The 19,597-nt window shown below is 45.1% G+C and overlaps 10 protein-coding genes across 10 annotated transcripts; 2 read left to right on the top strand and 8 right to left on the bottom strand.

Moving 5' to 3' along the window:
* Nucleotides 1-465: 465 nt before the first annotated feature.
* On the bottom strand, nucleotides 466-1,971 carry C8R40DRAFT_1046619 (uncharacterized protein; the record flags this gene model as incomplete). Its single annotated transcript, XM_046224374.1, has 8 exons — nucleotides 466-750; nucleotides 826-840; nucleotides 900-1,078; nucleotides 1,197-1,322; nucleotides 1,377-1,455; nucleotides 1,517-1,675; nucleotides 1,747-1,868; nucleotides 1,932-1,971. Coding segments are annotated over 8 exons (1,005 nt in total), but the record flags the coding sequence as incomplete, so codon positions are not given.
* A 499-nt stretch (nucleotides 1,972-2,470) lies between these two features.
* On the bottom strand, nucleotides 2,471-4,099 carry C8R40DRAFT_1194262 (Aldo/keto reductase; the record flags this gene model as incomplete). Its single annotated transcript, XM_046233069.1, has 6 exons — nucleotides 2,471-2,982; nucleotides 3,046-3,380; nucleotides 3,433-3,623; nucleotides 3,677-3,755; nucleotides 3,849-3,967; nucleotides 4,032-4,099. 6 exons carry the CDS (start codon nucleotides 4,097-4,099, stop codon nucleotides 2,809-2,811), a joined length of 966 nt encoding a protein of 321 aa, XP_046085831.1. The 3' UTR covers nucleotides 2,471-2,808.
* A 365-nt stretch (nucleotides 4,100-4,464) lies between these two features.
* Nucleotides 4,465-6,283, bottom strand: C8R40DRAFT_1107815 (TFIIH basal transcription factor complex subunit SSL1). Its single transcript, XM_046228230.1, has 7 exons — nucleotides 6,095-6,283; nucleotides 5,926-6,041; nucleotides 5,638-5,867; nucleotides 5,465-5,570; nucleotides 5,220-5,398; nucleotides 4,786-5,155; nucleotides 4,465-4,719 (listed from the first exon to the last, which is right to left on the bottom strand). Exons 1-7 carry the CDS (start codon nucleotides 6,236-6,238, stop codon nucleotides 4,509-4,511), a joined length of 1,356 nt encoding a protein of 451 aa, XP_046085830.1. The 5' UTR covers nucleotides 6,239-6,283; the 3' UTR covers nucleotides 4,465-4,508.
* On the bottom strand, nucleotides 6,284-7,297 carry C8R40DRAFT_1107814 (indole-3-glycerol phosphate synthase). Its single transcript, XM_046228229.1, has one exon. It carries the CDS (start codon nucleotides 7,193-7,195, stop codon nucleotides 6,344-6,346), a length of 852 nt encoding a protein of 283 aa, XP_046085829.1. The 5' UTR covers nucleotides 7,196-7,297; the 3' UTR covers nucleotides 6,284-6,343.
* An 8-nt stretch (nucleotides 7,298-7,305) lies between these two features.
* On the bottom strand, nucleotides 7,306-8,469 carry C8R40DRAFT_1265639 (uncharacterized protein). The gene is made up of 2 exons (XM_046233916.1): nucleotides 7,977-8,469; nucleotides 7,306-7,918 (listed from the first exon to the last, which is right to left on the bottom strand). Exons 1-2 carry the CDS (start codon nucleotides 8,269-8,271, stop codon nucleotides 7,641-7,643), a joined length of 573 nt encoding a protein of 190 aa, XP_046085828.1. The 5' UTR covers nucleotides 8,272-8,469; the 3' UTR covers nucleotides 7,306-7,640.
* C8R40DRAFT_1252269 (serum paraoxonase/arylesterase) lies at nucleotides 8,470-10,269 on the bottom strand. The gene is made up of 7 exons (XM_046233713.1): nucleotides 10,077-10,269; nucleotides 9,539-10,020; nucleotides 9,264-9,461; nucleotides 9,153-9,209; nucleotides 8,916-9,092; nucleotides 8,793-8,874; nucleotides 8,470-8,742 (listed from the first exon to the last, which is right to left on the bottom strand). The coding sequence occupies exons 1-7, from the start codon at nucleotides 10,246-10,248 to the stop codon at nucleotides 8,681-8,683; spliced, it is 1,230 nt and encodes a 409-aa protein (XP_046085827.1). The 5' UTR covers nucleotides 10,249-10,269; the 3' UTR covers nucleotides 8,470-8,680.
* A 2-nt stretch (nucleotides 10,270-10,271) lies between these two features.
* C8R40DRAFT_1107806 (uncharacterized protein) lies at nucleotides 10,272-12,033 on the bottom strand. The gene is made up of 7 exons (XM_046228228.1): nucleotides 11,856-12,033; nucleotides 11,329-11,798; nucleotides 11,051-11,270; nucleotides 10,942-10,995; nucleotides 10,760-10,890; nucleotides 10,627-10,708; nucleotides 10,272-10,564 (listed from the first exon to the last, which is right to left on the bottom strand). The coding sequence occupies exons 1-7, from the start codon at nucleotides 12,022-12,024 to the stop codon at nucleotides 10,524-10,526; spliced, it is 1,167 nt and encodes a 388-aa protein (XP_046085826.1). The 5' UTR covers nucleotides 12,025-12,033; the 3' UTR covers nucleotides 10,272-10,523.
* On the bottom strand, nucleotides 12,034-13,361 carry C8R40DRAFT_1252263 (uncharacterized protein). Its single transcript, XM_046233712.1, has 6 exons — nucleotides 13,098-13,361; nucleotides 12,948-13,046; nucleotides 12,877-12,889; nucleotides 12,609-12,815; nucleotides 12,502-12,555; nucleotides 12,034-12,452 (listed from the first exon to the last, which is right to left on the bottom strand). Exons 1-6 carry the CDS (start codon nucleotides 13,319-13,321, stop codon nucleotides 12,180-12,182), a joined length of 870 nt encoding a protein of 289 aa, XP_046085825.1. The 5' UTR covers nucleotides 13,322-13,361; the 3' UTR covers nucleotides 12,034-12,179.
* Nucleotides 13,362-13,368: 7 nt separating this feature from the next.
* On the top strand, nucleotides 13,369-15,188 carry C8R40DRAFT_1107800 (alcohol dehydrogenase IV). The gene is made up of 8 exons (XM_046228227.1): nucleotides 13,369-13,495; nucleotides 13,551-13,688; nucleotides 13,748-14,020; nucleotides 14,074-14,192; nucleotides 14,241-14,278; nucleotides 14,334-14,584; nucleotides 14,645-14,796; nucleotides 14,851-15,188. Exons 1-8 carry the CDS (start codon nucleotides 13,448-13,450, stop codon nucleotides 14,996-14,998), a joined length of 1,167 nt encoding a protein of 388 aa, XP_046085824.1. The 5' UTR covers nucleotides 13,369-13,447; the 3' UTR covers nucleotides 14,999-15,188.
* Nucleotides 15,111-17,039, top strand: C8R40DRAFT_1107796 (cation efflux family-domain-containing protein). The gene is made up of 5 exons (XM_046228226.1): nucleotides 15,111-15,600; nucleotides 15,655-15,707; nucleotides 15,763-15,838; nucleotides 15,887-16,396; nucleotides 16,456-17,039. The coding sequence occupies exons 1-5, from the start codon at nucleotides 15,213-15,215 to the stop codon at nucleotides 16,827-16,829; spliced, it is 1,401 nt and encodes a 466-aa protein (XP_046085823.1). The 5' UTR covers nucleotides 15,111-15,212; the 3' UTR covers nucleotides 16,830-17,039.
* The last annotated feature ends 2,558 nt before the right edge of the window (nucleotides 17,040-19,597 follow it).

Below are 19,597 nucleotides of genomic sequence, written 5' to 3'. Positions count from 1 at the left end.
TGGCGTTTATAATCTCTTCAGATTGTTGTCCAAGTTCAAAATCTAGGTTCTCCAAATAGGGTTATCCGCAGTCACGGTATTTACGATCCGATGATCCCAACGATACCGGAAGCTGGGATTGACGCTATGTTATGCTGGCGAGTTGAGGATGTTTCGGTAATAAGCTGTAATAATAAGGTCCTTTTCGACCCACTTCACCTCGTAACTTTACATTAAGACAGATAGAGCCCTACATATAACTTCAAGTTAGCGGTGGGGAGTCGGGAGTCTAGAACCGTTCATTGTAACAAAATATGATTGAACATCTACTTACAGGTAGGTACTGATTGGATCTACCCGTAGGAGAAAGAAACTTGATCAGCATAAAGACTCATATATGTAGATGATTAACAAATCAATAGATAGATCGATTAGAACAGTAAAAAAAATTGAGGAAGGAAGAGAAAAAACCACCCCCCTAAGTCGTCAGACAGAATCTTCACTTGTATTCGACACGGTAGCAATTATTAAATCTTTCTGTCTACCTGCTGTTCCGGAAGGTATAGACAATTGTGTTCCCGTGGTAGTCACATTGTCTCCATTTCGCTGCGCTGCGATGAACGGTCCTAGATGGTGCATATTGTAACCTGCTGAGTGTCGCGAACGACGCGTCGTGGTGGTAGGAAATGTGCTCGAGGAATTGCGAGTCTCCCCGGTTGGCGCCATTAGACCGAGACCGATACGGACGATGATCATGGAAAACACCAAGCCCTGCCAAGATACAGTTTGAGAGTAGAATTTATTTTAGAATTATGGAGGAACAAGAGCAAGGTCGAGCTGACTCACAACAATGGGTGATATCTTTATGAGCAGAAAGATATTCAGGATAACAATCAAAATAAAAATGAATTTGGACTGACCGCATCGAGGAGGACATATTGAAACCAAGATTCGGCTTTATACAAGATGAGCAGGGAGAGCAACGTTGCGGAGTAAATCGCTCCAGATTCAATTACAAGCAGCATCACTGGATTCCAGCTATGGTGGGTGAAATTCATCACCGCGCGGTTTATATACCAGATACGGTATGCAACAAGAGCTGTTTAGAATAATTTGCATGAGTGGCGCGAAGGTAGGTAAGGTAATCGGCACAGGCGCCGACTAAGTTCCCTCGTTGAGGAATAAGGAGGTGGATTTAAATTTAGTAATAGACATACCGGTACAAATGAAATTGGTGGAGAGCGTAAGCGAAAAGAAAGACACTATCCAATCCTGAAGCTGGAGAGCGAACACTTCGGCGTCTTCGATGTGCGCGAATGAGTACAAAATCCCAATACCGCTTGCTGAAAATGGCATGATCAAGAAAAAAAGTGCGAAACTTCGACTTTAACACGTACCTGTGCTTCCTAACAGGAGTAGAGCCGGGCAAGCGACGATATACCATTGTCTTCCCCAAACAATGTAGCATCTCACAAGCTATGTAACGCCCCCGTATTTCTTTTCTTCAGATCCAGTCGAAGATTAACGTTTGACGCACCACAACACTATCTCCCACCAACGTCTGCGTCACATAAATCGCGCTTCCGAATACCTGGGTAAAGTTGGACAGGATATTGAAGAACGCGGCAGGCCCGCCCTCTGCATTCCTATACGTGATGAAAGCCATGAAGACGCGCGCGTAGTTGACGCTGATGTGCTATTGGGATGGTTTCAAGTGTGGCGTGATGCAAGATTAGCCAAATGTGCTTCCGCGGATTTTAGGCGTACCATTGTGGCGAGGACGAACATGACGACAGAGGTCCATAGCAGAAGCTTATTGATACTTTGGCCGGCAGGACGACGCCATACGAGAATCCAGACTGTCAGGGCGAATACGACAGTATATGCGCCTTCGCCACGAAAATTGACTTGAGTTCGTTCGGGAAAGGGACACTTGTAACCTGAAGACATACCGTATAACAAAGTTTGGATAAAGATTGACACGAGTTTTGACTAGGCGAGATGAACAGTCGGTTATTGATTCAGTAAGTCAAAGAGAAAGGCTACCTCATCTGCACCAAATGCCATTACAGTTCAGATTCTACGCAAGGTCTTGAAGGAAAACGCAAAATGATTCGAAGTTGGCCCAAATTCGTTCATATAGGACGTCGAATGGAAACTGGGTAAGGAGTCCGAACAAGAAGAGACTTCTATTGGCGATGTAGCTCCTGGCTATGAATCAAAAGATCTTGTTGCTTCCGAGCGTAATTTTGTGAGCAGCGCTCGGCGGTAATAAGTTCCGGGTTACACCAAGTCCTGATGACAGAGAAGACCTGAAGAAATAGCAGATAGGTGGGTACAAGAAATATAAGTACGAGATGGAGATGATGAGGAGGCAGCTGAGCAGACGGTGAACCAATCGAAGTACTTATAAAATTCCGATCGACCTTTGACGTCCGCTTTTACCTTAATTGCCTAATCGCTACTGGAATACACACGTCTTGGAGCCCTTCAAGCCCCGTGGAGCTTATCGAATGCCATATGCTGAGATAATTCTTGACCTTGCCTCATGTAAACAGCGCAAAAGAGTAATGAAGACTTTGAAGAAGTAACCGAGCATCAAGGAGTGTCCAACTCAAGGCTCACCCACTCTCACCCACCACTGTCATCGGACCTTGTTGTCGCCTTTTTTGAACAAAGTCTCTCAGCGAAAAACCAAAAATAATAAAGCCGTAACGGTTCCACACAGAAAATTTCGTACAAGGTGACGAAGGACAAATTAAGACGCATTTTGCTCGGGCTCGGGTGGGTCTGGCATTCTGGTTGCGGTGACTTATAGTAATGGTTCAGTTATGAACGCATGATACCACCTTCTACCATATCCCATCCTAGTTGGTCATACGTCCAGCCAAAACAAGAACCGCCCAGGTCAGAAGAATGAAACCCGCAAACACTGTGATGCATTCCCGGCTGGCGATGTACATTATCGAGGATTTGCATGTCATTGTTATCGAGGGCAATCAGCTGTGAAAATTGGATTAAAACACAGTGTTGTTGGGCAGTCAGAACATTCACGCGTTCACATACCGTCAGATTCTCGTTCATATGTGTTTCGTGTGTCGATTTTGGAATGATCGCCGTCCCTCGGTTCACGCCCCAACTAAGCAACACCTGTGCAACAGACGCATCTTTCCGTTGGGCTATCTCCAACACAGTAGGGTTAGTGGCAAATTTATGCTTCCCGACAGGTGAATACGCGGTAAGGAGTATATCACGGGAGGAGCAATAACTGAGTAGCTCGTGTTGGGGAAGACAAGGATGTAGCTCGACTTGGTTCGTAACGGGGACTATACGAGCGTTTTGGAGGAGAATGTCCAGATTCTTAATGCTAAAATTTGATACGCCTATTGAGCGCGTCTTCCCTAAATGTTTAAATGAGAATGATTTCCAAATAACAGTAAATGCTAGGTGCACCAGTTTCCACCAAGCCCTCCATCATTTTCCATGTCTCGATAAATGTAGGGCTCTCCTCTGGAGAGCAATATCGATCATGAGCAGCGTCGAAAGCCTGCGGCCAATGCATTAGGTATAGATCGACATAATCCACACAAAGCCGGTCCAAGCTATGTTGGAGAGCTTCTTCCGGGCGACCGTGATCCTCGCTCCTGTTTGCGCTGAAATTGGAGCAAGTATCAAGTGAAAAATTAAAACCACTAACGAAAGCTTGGTGACCAAGAAGAGTTCAGAACGAGGAACATTGGATTCGCGAATTGCTTGACCGACAGACCGCTCGTTCCCTTGAGTACAGATTGAGCAGTGTTGTGTTAAAGAAGATTTTGTTCTTTTACCGTAGTTGGAGGCCTGGTTTAGTGATCAGCAACAACAATAACATAGATTTTTTGACAGGTCGAAAGGGCTCACTGTATCTATGAGTCTATAGCCCAATCGTAAAGCATTTAGAACCATTTCTGTAACTTGGTGGCTGTCGCCGACAGTGCCCATCCAACATCTTCGAAAACGAGGATGGTCATGGTAAGGAACCAGGTATGTTTATCCGATGCACTTCAATTTACCCAATCCCAATTGCTGGCACCTTCTTCCCATTATTGAGCTTGAACTGGGGAACGCTGCTTATCGACATTGAAAGCTGACTTGAGAAAAAGAAGCACCATAATTACATATTCACTATCGATATCCGTAAACTTGGAGTCAATCCAGAGTCACACTTGCAATGAATGATCACACCTTTTCAACTCTCAGCAGGAGTATTCAGACTGCATACTTACCTCTTGAGTGCAGAATCATCTTCGTAAATTTGAATTCTCTCGTCTCAAGAATCTGGTCCGACAGATAGTCCTCAAAGTCCCTAACTGATCAGCTATCTTACGAAAACATTGTGCTCCTTATCGTAGCCATGCACTGGTGTTTTCATTTGTGAATTAGTACTGCTGAAAGGGAAAATCTATCAGACTTTCGGTGCTGGTGCACTCATTGCCCTCCGAAGATGGTCCTGTGTTCTCATCATTGAAGGTAAAGATGTAAAAACTCAACTATTCGCCACAACCTGGACAACAATGTATCACGTCGTGCACAAAAACATCACAATCCGAGCAGAAGTCTGTTTTACAATCCGGACACCGATATCTACCTATTGCACTCATACCATCAACTATGTTATGCAATGCCGTCGTCGGGAAGATTTTCGAGCATGCGTGGCAGGAGGGACTTGTCGATGGATCTGCGACGTTGTCAAAGGATGCTCTACAAAAAGCAAATATACGGGTTGAGATATAATAGATTCGTTTCACTGAGCAATGAACAACATACACAGCAGCATAAGGCTTCACCGGAAACAGATGATGATAACTCCTTGCCAGATGCGGTGAACTGACAATCATGAGCCCACAGATATCACAATCCGTTGGTACGTCGCAAATTTTAGCAAGACAACGTGGGCATAAAAAACCTTTGCTCCTGAGCTCGGAATGGCAGACACAGAAACTTGGTGGTGAAGTATCTGGTAGTCGCGTTGGGAATCCCATCATTATTAGATCAGCGGCAGGATTCGTTGATGATGATACTCCTGCGCCTCCAGTTGCGGCGGAGGAACGGGGTAAAGCTCGTTGTGCAGGCGGAGGAACGAGCTCAAAAAGTAGGTCTTTGAAATGACCTTCGTTCAAAGCGACACCGAACTGGCCTAAACAACACGGCCATTCAAATCAAAAGATGTCAAGAAGAAAAAACAAAATAGAAACACCTACCGCCGGTTTTATCACATAAGTCTCGACAAATCTTCATTTCAGCAGCAAGAGCCACGATCGATATTCGGATTCTGTTTTTGACACATTCATCGAGAGTGTCATGAATGTTGCCTGGATCGCAGGTGGTCAAAGACCCGAAGATGATGAGAATTTCGCGGGAGGAGTGGGTCGGGAGGTGACTTTAAGGAGGGACGGAACGTCAGAATCATACGATGCAAACGGGATTGAGAAAACGCGTAACGAACTTCATACTATTCCTAGCCATTTCAATAGAATTCTGGAGACTCGGTTCGCCGATTGGCTCGAGTTTGTGTCTGTCCGATATGGATTTGAGGACATCTTGCGGATTACCTGTAATTATCACGATGGTGAGGTCGGCTGGCTACATCACGGTTTACATATCACACCCTCAACTCACCCGACATGTCACAAATCCGTTCTCCAACGCCCGCTCTCATTCCGACGACAGCCATCTGTCCAAGAGGATTCTGGTCGAACCATTCCAGGACGAATTCGCGTGCATACTGTAAAGTCACTGCGAAACGCGTCGGCCGCATGTCCCGATCCATCATGGAGGAGGATAGGTCGATTAGAAGGACCATATGCCGGATGATTGTGCGTCTGATGGCATTCTGAGGTTGAAGTAGGCTTTTGTGTGGACCTTGTAAGTAAGACCTCTGCGTGGCATACCATAGCGGTTACTCACCGTTTCCGCCTCCCTCTAGCCATCCAATCATTCACAGCACCTTGCAGGCTTCCACCTTCGTCTTCCTGTACAGTCTCCCATGAACGAGCAAAGTTTGCCTCCCAGGTGTAAGCTTGCTAAATGGAATCTATTAAGTCTGGTGACTTTGAGAGAGAATCCAGAAACGCACCACGTCCTTCGGCTTGCGTTTCGCTTTGTCTTTCTTTCGTTTGTCTGTAGCCTTCTTTTTTCCTTTTGTTCTGCTGCGTGACACACCGGCTTCGTTTTCTTCGTAGTCGGATATGGATATGTCTGAATCGGAGTCGACATTCATGATTGAGAAGTGATTATCGTGGTTCAGGTGGAAGAATTGGTATGATTACCAATGTACAACACTTATGAGACTAAGTATCGATATTCGAAAAATAAATCTTCCCTTTCATCCATTGTGTGGCCAGTTCAACAAGTCACGAATGAACACAGTTGTATCCGCCGCTCTCATCAGTGCTTCACCGACTAATACAGCATTCACCCCTTGGTCCTTGTATACTTTCACATCTTGAGGTCCCGAAATACCACTCAGAGCACACAACAACACGTTCTTCTCCCTCACCATATCCACCAATCTACTCGTCGTGCCCATGTCTACGTTAAAATTATGCAAATTCCTATTATTCACTCCGATAACTTTTGCTCCCAGCCCGAGTGCCCTGGCCATCTCTGCGGCATTATTTACCTCGACCAAAGGTTCCATGCCAAGAGACACCGAGTACGCATAGAGACTAGCCAACAGTTCTTGAGTAAGCATGGCCACAATGAGAAGCACAGTGTCTGCGCCGTGCAGACGTGCTTCAGCAATCTGATATTCATCGAAAATGAACTCTTTGCGAAGGATAGCGGGTCGATTAGGTAGTTTATCGACCGCCTGACGGACCAGACGCATATCGAGGAGGGACCCTTTGAACCATGTTGGCTCTGTCAATACAGAAATGACCGATGCGCCAGCTAAGGCGTAGATAAGTCCTTGCTTCGCTGGATTCGTGCTCATCGCAATCTCGCCCTTGGATGGACTAGCACGCTTTATTTCGGCCATAAGAGAGAGCGATGGCTCGGCGGTATCGATAGATGGATTTGACTTGAGTCGAGGAACTAAGGAAATCTGAGTTGGGGCAAGGCCCATGTCCAGATAAGTTTGAATGTCTTCCGGTTTAGTCCCAGGCGTTGCTTTCGCGACTTCGACGTCCTTTTGTCGCTGGGTATAGATTTTTTCTAGGATTGTAGGCGCAGACATGGTTGGAACTAGTGCGTGAGTGTTAATCCGAGCCTAATAAGTAGCAGGATAAGTATGTAATCGTTGGAGCTTCTTGATCTCGAAGCAACTCTCATCTTCCAGGTCAAGTTATTTATGTATGCATCAATTCAAATTTTCTTCAAGCGGCTTTTCATAGCTTTTCATAAATGCGAAGATCGTTGTGTTGAATCTTGGTTGAATCGTAATATACTAAAAATACAGTGCGTGACTACAGGCTACATAAGAGGACAAGGAGAGCAAGACAGCAGGATAGCAACAAAAGAAGGAAGGAGTCCAATTGCCTGATTGGAGTACATATCGTTTGTGAAAGAGGCTCGTGTAAATATCATAAATCATATATTTGTGGGGAGTTGAGATTCATCGACTCGGGTGATAGAAGGTGGCATAATTTAGGGAATGAGGAAGGTGATCAAAGGTGATCAAGTTATGATTGCGATGCTCGAGTGACTTTGAGAATGCCCCATGTAGTCGCAACAATAGCAACAACGGAGGCAATGAGGATGCAGAGTGCAGTAAGGCATCTCCGGGCCCATTTAACTTCAACAGAGCGCATTCTGGAGACGATCTGCTGTTTCTCTGCGGGGGTTTTTTCGGGTAGCCATGCAGCTGGAAGCGAAGATGATGATGAGGAGGATGAAGGCTCTGGTGCTCGCAACGGAGTCAAAAGAATGAGGGCGCCCATTATCCAGAAGGGCGGGAACACTGTAAAGTAAGTGGTCAGATTCAATGCTATTAGATGAAGATAAGCACTAGTACTCACGGAACCCAAACTTGAACAGAAACATGGCCAACGTTGCTGGCTCTGTCTGGCGAGTCTCGTATGCAGGTGGCTCGACATATGCCGGTGGCAATAGCTCTGATTCGGATGTGAATGATGACGAACTCAGAGGACGGTCGTGTTGACTTTCTCTGGTCGCTGTTTGGGAGAATGTATAACCGAAAAAGGCATCAAGTGGGCTGAGAGGACTTGAACACTCGTAGGAGTCATGGGTTACTGCCGCGGGCAGTGTGGCAGGAATGGTAGAAGGACCAGCGGTTGCGTTAATGGAAGACATCCTAGTACAGGGTTTTGTAGGAGATTGTAAGATGGAGGATGAATGTCTTCGAAGTAGCTAGTGCTGAGAGAACTCGATGAAGGAGTCGGTTTGTTGGGGGAACATACTCCGATGGGCCACCATTTATATCAGACAATGTCGGGAACCAATCCATGGTCAGGTTCAAGAAGTGGTTTATCGCTAACGTAACCACTTCGCATCACGGCCAATCGCTTTTATTTCCTTTCTAGGTAATTTTAGTTTGTATATAGTTTCCATATGAGGCAAAAATACTCGACGGCGTCGTCAAGGTAGAGCGAACAATAGAGTTTCCCGACTATCAATCGTTTTCAGACTAGTGTATGGTTACCGTATTTCCCTATTATGGTAATTGAAGTAGAGTGGCTTGCGGAACCGCCAGTAGTGACCCTCAATCTTGCGACTGATTTAAGGCTAACATGCGACACACAGTCAGATGTGGGGCGGCAATTCCTGCGGTTATTTGATCAGGATATGTTTCCCATAGAGGCTCATGCACTCACCATGCATAAAGATAAGGCCTCTATCGGAATCATGGACAATAGAAGTAGACGCTGATACGATTGTTCCATCATCTTCCAGTATCTGGATGTCGAAGCGAGTATGGCAGTTCAGTAAGAGAAGACGCTCTGGAGATATTTCGTCAACTTGATCGTACTCACCTTCTCGACATTGTATTTTTCGCCATATAAAGAACCCGGCCCAGTGTTGGCTGAAATTTTGAAGGCTGCAACAGATGCGAGATGGTGTGGATCTTTACTTAAATTCTCGATGTTATCTCGAATTTTAGGGAAGGCTGAAGGCTTAGATCAGCTTATACGCCAGTGGAGTTGTCAAACACATTGAATCCACAGACCTGCAACCCATAATTGATCTCGGTTATCCAGAGAAATGTTGTCCAAAGCCTGGCCTTTCTCATTCTAATGAGTTTGTGATGAATTCTGGATATAGGACGCGTGAATACCGATAGGTACAACATCCTTCAACAGCAGTGAATTATCTGACTGTCTTTCAAAGACATTGATCTTCCCGCCTAAATTACTCGACACGTATATCGTGTTATTGGTGGAAGCTTTGACGATCCCGTTACTAGAATATAGTCCCAAAGCCACAAATTTACAACCATGATCTAGATGGCAATATCCAATGGAAGTTGTTGCAGAAAATAGGTTCTGAATTGTTGAGGCCTGAAAGAGGTGAGATTAAACCATTAACGTGTAAAGAGAGCTAAAGAGCACTGTCGACGAACATATGAATTCGAAATTTTTGAACCCCGATCGTTGGTGAAGAAGAATCCTTTACCATCAGCTTCTCCAACAACATCATTCGGTGACACTATAACACGGGGATCCCTGACAGTGTTGATGTGAACTAGTCGATCTCCTGCTACCGTGGTCTTGAACACTTCAATGACAGAATCGGCACCCACTTTCCTTGGATCTTGGCCAGCTGGAGGGGCGCGGTGGTTTATCACAAATACAAAAAGTTCACTCCCACTGGAAGTAGATTGGACAACATCCATTCCATGCACAGATATTGGTTGATCGCTATTGAAGTTCTCCAGCTGAAGCCTAGTGACTTTTGAAGTGGTCGGATCATAGGTGGCTACATAGTCGTCGTTGGACCTGCCCTGGACATTGAGTTGGTCCATTGCTGGCGTCCACGCAAGTCTGCTTTCCGGAGTTGAGCAAGCTAGATACAAAAGACCAGAAGGCTGGTGTAACACGATCTCTGTATCGGACTTCAGCTATTGATACGTTGCCAGGATTTGGAAAACAGATACACACTCTCACAAGCCTGTAACTCTGGGATATATTTGCAAGCGGCAGCATCAAGCCCAAAGGTCTGCACAGTTCGAAATAAACCAATGACCTTTACTAAGGGGCTTAGATATATCTGACATAGGACAGCGAGCAAAGCAGATACGACGCATAAGACTGTGGTTACGGAACCTGGCATCGGAGTTATTGATCAGATGAGAATATCTCGATGTGATATTTATACAATTTGAAGTTCCCGAGTAGAGGGTGCCACAAAGGAATGACCGAACATGACCGAGAGCGTATGTACCAGGTATGTACCGAGAATACGAACATCCTTCCGGTTCTTGATTGTTCCCTTTATTAATCAGGTCTTTCAAGACAGGAGTTTCGCAGGTGATACCTAGACAACATTTTGAAAAGGCAAGATTGTTATAATTTATGCAACGCTCATAATTTAGTTTTCTACTTGGATTATTTGACTTCACAGACAGTCAAATGATGCGAAAACACCCCTTCGTCGAATGATTAGTACACATTCCGAGTCACAAAAGCTACAACCGAAGCTAGGACTCACCGTGCATGAACAAGCGACCACGCTCTGCATCATGAACTACAGTAGTAGCTCCTGATGCGATAGAACCATCATCTTCATATATCTAATTACAATTTGGCAACGAGCCACGCCGTATTTGCGGTTCAAAACTCACCTTTTGCACTTTATATTTCTCGCCATAGAACGAGCCTTGGCCTGTATTTTTTGAGAAGGTCCAAGCGCACACTGGTGAGGGATGTGATGAATTCTTAGTGTGTTCCCAGAGATCTAATGATTTGGGCATTCCTGAAAATAGTTTTACATTTTGTACGACTGAAGGGACTTTCGGGTACTTACCGGCAGCAAACACAGTTCCTTCTTTGTCAATAGAGAGATTATCAATCGGGGTATCTGGAAAGTCTTTTAGATGAGTCTGTTAACACAGAACGTTCATCAATGTACACACCGCAGTGAACGCCCTCCAAGAAAACCAATGAATCGTCGTCCTGCTTTTCGAACATTTTCAGCTCTAGTCCACTAGTACTGGCAACGTAAACTGTGCCATTTGTAGCTTTCGCGATTCCATTTGCGGTGTAAAGGTTATCGACAGCAATTTTGCACCCATGGTCAGAATGACAGTAACCAACCGAGGAGAAGGAGGTCAATAGAGTTCGCGCTTGAAGGGCCTGCAAAAAATAGATATAGTGAATTTGGGAGGAGAGATCCTTGATCATGTTTACATACAAATCCAGTTTTGCGGTTGAACCAGTTGGTGAAATAAAATCGTTTCCCGTCAGAGAAACCAGCGACATCGTTGGGTGCGATGATAGAAGAATCCCGCACAGTCTTCAGATGAACCAAAACGTTCCCGCCCGCAACGGTCTTGAAAATCTCAACCACGCTGTCAGCGCCCACGATCGAGGAATCCTGGCCATCTTTACGCGGTCGGTCGTTGATAAGGTAGACAAAGAGCTCATTGGGATCTTTTTCGGAAGGAACGACATCCATACCAAGGACAGCAAGACCATTTTTCTTTGTGTCAAAGTTCTCCAAAGTTAAACGCGTTATTTTGGATGTACTCGGGTCATACGTCGCGACGTAATCTTCGTCAACTGCAGACTCAAAACGATCGACAGCGGGAAGCCATTTGGCGCGGTTGGCAAGAGTCGAACATGCAAGGTAGAGTAAACCTGTTTCCTGGTGTAAAACAATTTCTATGGAATGGTTCCAGTTAGGATGTAGATGTGGGACCAGAATTCAGCGCCACGTACTCTCACAAGCCTGTAGCTCTTCGACCCTTGAACACTTTCCGGCTTCTAGACCAAAATTTTGGACAGTATAAGAGAACCCAGCTGAGCTGATCAGCGGGGCAAGGTAGAAATGTATGACTGGAATGACCACTGCCAAAAGAGAGAAGACGACGCTCCAAATCATTGTCATAGTTGCGTCAAAAGAATCAAATATATATGACAGTAGTTCTGATGTACGCAAGATCTTGTATAGAATACAGATAGTGTATGTATGGTGCTCGGGCATGACATGAAGTCGCGTCGCACTAACCCACCAGACGACTTTCATACCGGTGTATATAATGATTAAACGAGCTTTTTGGAGTTTCGTTCAGTCAGTTCATGGACCGTGTTACGCACCGTCTTCCAAGCAGGACGAGGAACGTCAAACGCGTCTGTCAACCTTGCATAGGTATTGCCTCCAAGCCTCGCCACCGGTCGTAATTTAGCTGGATCCAACGTCAATCCATTCTCAGCGAGCACAGATTCTGTTACGTGCACTTGTTTAATGAGGCCGAGCACAAGGGTATTCGTGATATCGGAAGTCTTCAGATCAGAGATATCGTGCGAGAAGTGCAGCTGTGTTGATATTCAGTGAGATGCAAATCATTACTATGTAGGTACCTACCTGACACTCCATGCTGAATAGACTTTCCTTCACGCAAGCAGGCTTGACTTGGGCCTGGGGACTAGAGTCAGCACAGGAGTGAGATGTCATATATGTGTGCGACTAACGCTTGGCTCCATTGTCAATCCGGATACGATCCACTCGTCGATGTCCGCAGGAGCTTCGACGGCAGTCGCATTAGCAGCCTCGATGAAATGCTCGCTGATGATGTTCACCGTAAACTCTTTGGTAGCTAAGATATTCTCCCGCGTGTCTTTGGGCCGTCTCGGGGATAGGCTGAAGGATACACCGAGAAGCGGAGGGTTATGTGAAATCTACAAGCAATATATATTGGCGTCAAAAAGTGTTTGCGCAGAAGAACGTCAGGTTACTAACCATGGAGAAGTAGCTATATCACGGAGTGGCAATTCTAGAGTCTAATTGCAGTTCGAGGAGAAAATACGTGCCTAAACGGCGCAAGATTCGGAGTTCCATCTTCTGCAATCGTTGAGATGAAAGCGACGGGGCGAGGAATGATCGCAGATGTTAGAAGTTTATACGAGTCTCTGCACGCGTTTCAACAAATATAGCCGAGCAAGCTTGATTCAATTACTCACTTGGTGCTCATATCATCCAGATTCCACGTAGTTTTAGGTGAATTTTCGTGTTCTGGTGAGAGTCCAGTAAACGCTCCGTCTCCAACCTTCCATGCGGGTAGTGGGGAAGTAGTCATCTGAAACGACTTATGGAAATCGAAAGGCTTTGTACTGTTCCATCTGCGAGATTCAACACGAGTAAAACACGAAACAAGGGAAGGTGGTGGTTTGATAATGAAGTTCATCGGAAAGGCTAGGGGTTAATTCTCCCACACTTCCTATATGATGAATGTGAAGATAAACCTCTTATTGACGATTTTTCTCAGCAGTGAAATATTACTCTTTTCCCCTCACTAACGTTCATTCTCAAGATGTCCATTGTCGATTATTCAGTTGAATACCCATCCACCGAGCTCCAGGTTAGTGCTATGGATCGCCAATCGTTATCTCAGAATATACTTTGGTTAAATTTAGGGCTTCTACGGATGGACTGACACCCTACGAGGAATACAATATGGCCCGGGATCGGTTTCAACAGCTTTGCCCAAGTTCTTCAAACTTTTGGGAGTATCCAAAGCTCTGGTCCTCACTGGAAAGAGTCTATACGAGAAGGCAAGTAGATCCGATCAAAACATAACCCATCCCGATCTCGAATCAGAATTTGGCTATAGACAGATGTAGTGAAGAAAGTTGAAGGCTGTCTCCAAGCCATCGACGCGTATGGTGCAACCTTCCACCAGATCGCTCAACATTCGCCCATTGCCGGAATCAGAGAAGCAAGCAAGGTTTTTACTGACGCGGGCTGCGATGTTATTGTCTCAGTGGGAGGAGGATCTCCAGTCGACGCTGCCAAGGCTATTCTTTATTATTTGCAACAAGAGCGAGGTGGAGAGACGATGCCCCAAATTGCTATCCCTACAACATTGAGTGCGGCTGAATACTCTGTAAGGTCGAGTCCGAGGCCTGCTCGAGATTCATTTCTAATTTATATCGGCAGATCGGGGCTGGGTACACAGACGATAGTGGAAAGAAGGTGGCTGTTAGCTCTCAGAAACTGGCGCCCGCAGCCATTATCCTTGACGCGGAGCTCACATTGGCCACGCCCGAAAATCTATGGTGTCACATTTCATCTATTGCCCTTCAACACCGGCTGATGATCTATAGGCTCTCTACTGGAATTCGGGCCTTAGATCACTGCGTAGGCAAGTCTTGTGAACTACTCTCCTTGTGCAAATTTTGACTGATATCGGAATGAAGAAAATCTCTATCGACCACTAATCCCTCCTCCGCTGAAGGTAATGGGACTCTCTGCTCTTGCAGACTTGTTCAAGTATCTTCCCGAATCCAAGGCCGATCCAACGTCTGTGGAAATTCGCCAAAAACTTCAGATAGCAAGCTGGATGAGTCTCTGGCCATTGAAGCTTGAAAAGTACAGTGCGCTGGGATTGTCTCATTCGCTCGGACACAAACTTGGTGCAGCGTATTCGATTCCTCATGGGATCACATCGGTAAGAAAAGGAAGGGGTAAGATTGAAAGAGATGCAAATTACTGATCCTTTTGGTTCCAGTGCCTCACACTTGCCCCGGTCGTGGAGCTCATGGCGGAAATAGGCACGGAACAAGACAAGGAGTATCTCGCCAAAGCACTTTTCTATCTGCACAAACCGAGTACTGGTACAGTCGAAGGTGATGTGCTAGAGTTGTCGGCGTCTATCAAACAGTAAGAGAATATTTTATGGCCTCAGTTAGATGATATCATCGACCTCGACTCCAGGCTCGTGGCTGATCTGGGCCTATCAACGACCCTCACCGATTACAACGTTCCTCGGGATGATATACCAACAATTGCTCGAAATACCCTGGGTACCGAAACACATCCAGTGTTCCCTAAAGTTGTCAAATTATTGGAGGGCTTGTATTGAAAGAAATTACTTTTCGGAGTGTCTAATTCGGAATTCCGTGTAAGAATAACGGCGGGTACCTATCGTAACCTATATAAGCGAGGATGCAGAATGCCACGATGTATTAAGACGTGCGATTTGAGAGCCATTAGTCTAGACTTTCTCTTTGTCCTCCAAAACGCGGAGTCAACTTATATGGGGCCCTCCGGCACTTGGATTACTACTTGTGGAGACGATGTTTGTTTCTCCTCGACTCTCACTTGGTCGCCTTCCTGTATCTCGCCCATTGTCAAATGTGTGCCTCGGCCTGAGAAAGACTAACGTGTCACTGCGGAGCCAATTACATTCCTTCCATTCTCTTTCCTTTACATCGGTGACTCTGAGTTCTATACACTACTACCACAAGCACCCAACCATGTCGCGGAGACGACAGCATTCCACACACGAGAACGGGGAAGCAGAGACCAAGAAGGACTCAGCAGAGCACAGGGATCATGATCATGATCATGACCATAACCACGAACATTCACATTCACATTCGCAATCTTTCTTCAGCGGTCATTCTCATGCGGGAGAGTACAACTATGGCGCAGAGAAGATTATGGCAGCCTGGGAGGGCTCAGGTGAGTTTGTTCTTCATTCACTATAAAGTACGGGACTTAAGGGATCAAGTACAGGCGACAAGGGGTCGTCTATCACTATCTTGGGTCTCCTCTCCAACATCGCTTTGGTGAGTAGTGGACTGGGCTTTCCAACCAACGGAGTTTGATAGTATCAACTTGTAGACTGGGGTCAAAGGCACCGCAGGCTGGTACATGCACTCTGCTTCTCTATTAGCAGATGCAGGGCATTCATTAAGTGGTTTGTGCTCATCATTGTTCATCTTTACTACGACTCACAGTACTTTAGATCTTTTGGGCGATTTCGTAACACTATTCTGTTGGAAACTCTCTCGAAAACCACCTTCTGAATGGTACCCGTACGGCTTCGCAAAGTTCGAAACGCTGGGAACAACGACTGTCTCATTACTTTTAATCGGAGGAGCTTTAGGCATCGGCTTTCATTCCTACCACATCCTTTTAACTGCTCTCAGTGAAACTGCCGCTACTCTTCCTGCCGGTCCTATACAATCAATTCTTACGAATGTAACATCTGCAGTACCAGACGTGCCGCATGTCCTCTCTCATCATTCACACGTCGAAGCCGTCGACCCTAACGCTGCTTGGTTCGCTGCCATTAGCGTGCTGGTCAAAGAATGGTTGTACCGAGTTACGAAGGCCGTAGCTGATGATGAAAACAGTCCTGTCTTGCTCGCGAATGCTATTCATCATCGTAGCGACGCGTATTCGAGCTTTGTCGCTCTTTTCGCTATCCTTGGTTCTTGGATTTTCCCCAAGCTCCCATTAGATCCTATTGGTGGTACGTCACATCCGCAGTTCAAGTTTTTCGTCCTTGTCATTTTTTTCTTTTCACCTCAGGTTTGTTGGTGTCCTTTGTGATATTGCAACAAGGAATTGGTCTACTAGTAGGCGCATGGGGAGATCTCACGGACGCTGGTGTGTCTGCCAAAACGAGACAATCTCTCAAGAGCACGCTGAAACCACTTGTGGCCTCATCGTCTTCCGCCGATTCCGCATCGTTGTCAATTTCCAAACCCACTATTCTCGCAGTAAGCCAGCTCCGTGCACGACGCGCGGGGTCGTTGATATTTGTCGATTTGACCGCTGAGGTTCCAAGAAATCTGACAGTTGACCAGCTTGTCTTCCTGGAGGAAAAAATTCTTCAGACACTTAAAGAGTCACGGAAAGAAGTGAAAGAAGTTCATGTTAAATTCAGGCCTGTGGAGGACTGATCCTCGTTCCTCATAATTCCTCTATTATTATTGGTCGCGAAGTATCTGGATTCTGGTAGCATTGTATTCTAAGGTCCACATTGAAATATAAATAAGGTAGATTAGAGCATCCCGTATATCTCTAACAAAAAAAAGTTGTTAGTCCAAGTTGATGGTTTGCATAGATAAAGAGGTAGAGAGGCTCAGCAACAAGAGGTGTCCACAGTCCCGAAGGATCGGTCTCATTAAATCAGTATATCCTATATTATAAAAGACTAACTGGGCGCTTAACATGATTACCAATAATTGGTCAGCAAGCTAGACGCTGAAATTTTACCACGAAATGGTGCCGCGGAGCCGCCGGAATCAATGCCGTGTGCTCTGGCACTTTTCAATGTGACTTCGAGTGCATGGGTCTATGAGCACTTTAACAGTTGAACTCTGGACATTATACATTTATACATATGCATTGAGTATTCTGCACACTGTGGCTGCTGCCTCATCTTACAATATTGATCAAAGAACCACTACAGATTTAAGAAATTATTTCAAACTTTGCCTTACATCTGCAAAACATGTTTTTTCAGCTAATTCTCTGAGAGCAGCCCAGAGTGCTTCCCAGCAGCCAAAGTACCCAGAGCAAGTTCAGAATTTTGCTCTCAGTGCTTTGGGTGCTGGAAAGTACTCTCCAGCCAGTACCCTTGCTCTGGCAAATATACTGGTTCTGCAGATGTGCCCTGCAAAGGTTACTGAGGGTAGATTGTGGGTCAGTGCATCCAGTATTCAAAGCTGTGTCATGACATGGTGTGTTTGACAGAAAATTATTGGCTTAGCAGTAGAACAGAAGAGGATTGTGACAACACTAACTGGCTACTGCAAGTTGGTCATGGTTCAATTAACACACCTAAACATAGTGAAACTTGATCCATGAATGTGATGTGGAGATACTATATAGTTTTTAATTTCTGCCATCTATCCAAGTCTCAACTTGATCCATCCTGCAGTAAATGGCAATGATTCATGGATTCTTAAATGCACTATCCTTTGCCCTAGAAATGTTGTAGTGTATTTACTCAATATAATACACTTGATGGCTTTAGAAGGAAATACATTCACCTATCATAGAGCTGATAGTATTGGTGCAAATGAAGGGGAGGTCAACAACAATGAATTTCACTATCCTGTTGTATATTTAATTAGTACCAATGAATTAGGTCTTCTACTTGCAAAACTTGAGCTCAAGATTGGTGCACCTATTATGATACTTTGAAATCTTAATCAATTCTCCAGGTATTTGCAATGGAACCCAAATTATTTTAAAGAAATACACTATCAGAGTTCTGAAAGTAAAGAGGCACTAGGTTCCAGTTTTGCTTACATTTACAATAATATCAAATAAATTACAGGGACAATCTGTAAAACATATTGTATTTTCAGATTCTGTATATTTTTCAGAGCAACATCTGCAAAACCTATATGTTCACCAGAGCAAGGGTACTGGCTGGAGAGCACTCCCCAGTGCCCAAAGCACTGAGAGCAAAGATTTCAACTTGCTCTGGGTACTTTGGCTGCTGGGAAGTGCTCTCAGCTGCTCTCTGAGAATTAGCCAAAAAAACAAATTTTGCAGATTTAAACATCTGCAAAACCCATATGTTTGCCAGAGCAATGGTACTGGCTGGAGAGCACTCTCCAGTGCCCAAAGCACTGAGAGAAAAAATTCCAACCTGCTCTGGGTGCTTTGGTTGCTGGGAATCACTCTCATGATTCATCCACTCTCTGAGAATTACCTGAAAAAGCAGGTTTTGCTGATGAAAAGTACTTGCCTCTAGCATGCAGGCACACCAAGAGCAAGATTTTCAACTTGCTCCTGGCTAAGAAGCTCTTTGAGTTGCCCTCAGACAATGAGCCCAAAATAGCGGCCAGATTTTGCAGATACTGTAAGTGGACTGAAGTCTTAGAGCCCATAGATAATTCTAACTCTCTCTTTTATCTGCAAAACCTGTATTTTTGGCTAATTGTCTGAGAGAAACTGAAAGAGCTTCCCAACAGCCAAATAATTTAAAACAAGTCAAAAATTCCACTCCCAGTGCTTTGAGTATTGGGGAGTGCTCTCCACTGGCATTCAGCACCTTTTGCACTGGCAAATATACAAGCTTTACAGATGTGAAGTACAATAAAGGCTGTAGTGAAAGTGCTATCTGGTAAAAGTAAGGTTTATATTCTAATCAATAGCAAGTCTCTAACTTTCCATTATAGAAGATAGACATTGCCTTACTACAAATATGGTGTACCCAGAAGTTCTTCTAGATAGGAAAAGTATGTTGTTTATGATGAAAATGGCTCAGAATACTGCATAATAAATATGAAAGTATGGAGGCGCAAGGCGCCGACTAAGGGGGGTTTGGGGGCTTGCCCCCAACAAGCTGTGAACCCTGCTGTAGCACACGGTGCGAGCAGAGCGAGCCACCGTGGCGAAGGCACGGGTTCTAAAGCTTGTTTTGTTTGAAAAATCATGGCCATTATATAATTAGCGGTGGGAACGCCAAAAAAAAAAGAACCCAATGAAGGAAGACTGGATTATACTCACCGGACAATCCACAATGATCCAACAAACACTTGTCCCAGCTTGAATCGACATGCACCGACCTGGAGAATGTCGTCCGGCACATTTCCTAGTTCTGGATAACTATCTTGAAGAATCAAGGAGTCAAAAACTCGATGGCACTGTGTTGACGGTAGAGTTCTGCGAAAACTAGCGTGGCATTCCTGCGTAGAGAAGGTTGAAAGAA

Source organism: Lentinula edodes (assembly GCF_021015755.1).
Source record: "Lentinula edodes strain Le(Bin) 0899 ss11 chromosome Unknown C8R40scaffold_20, whole genome shotgun sequence".
Classification (NCBI taxonomy): domain Eukaryota; kingdom Fungi; phylum Basidiomycota; class Agaricomycetes; order Agaricales; family Omphalotaceae; genus Lentinula; species Lentinula edodes.
Note: the sequence above shows the minus strand (reverse complement) of the source record. Positions and strands in the feature narration are given on the sequence as shown.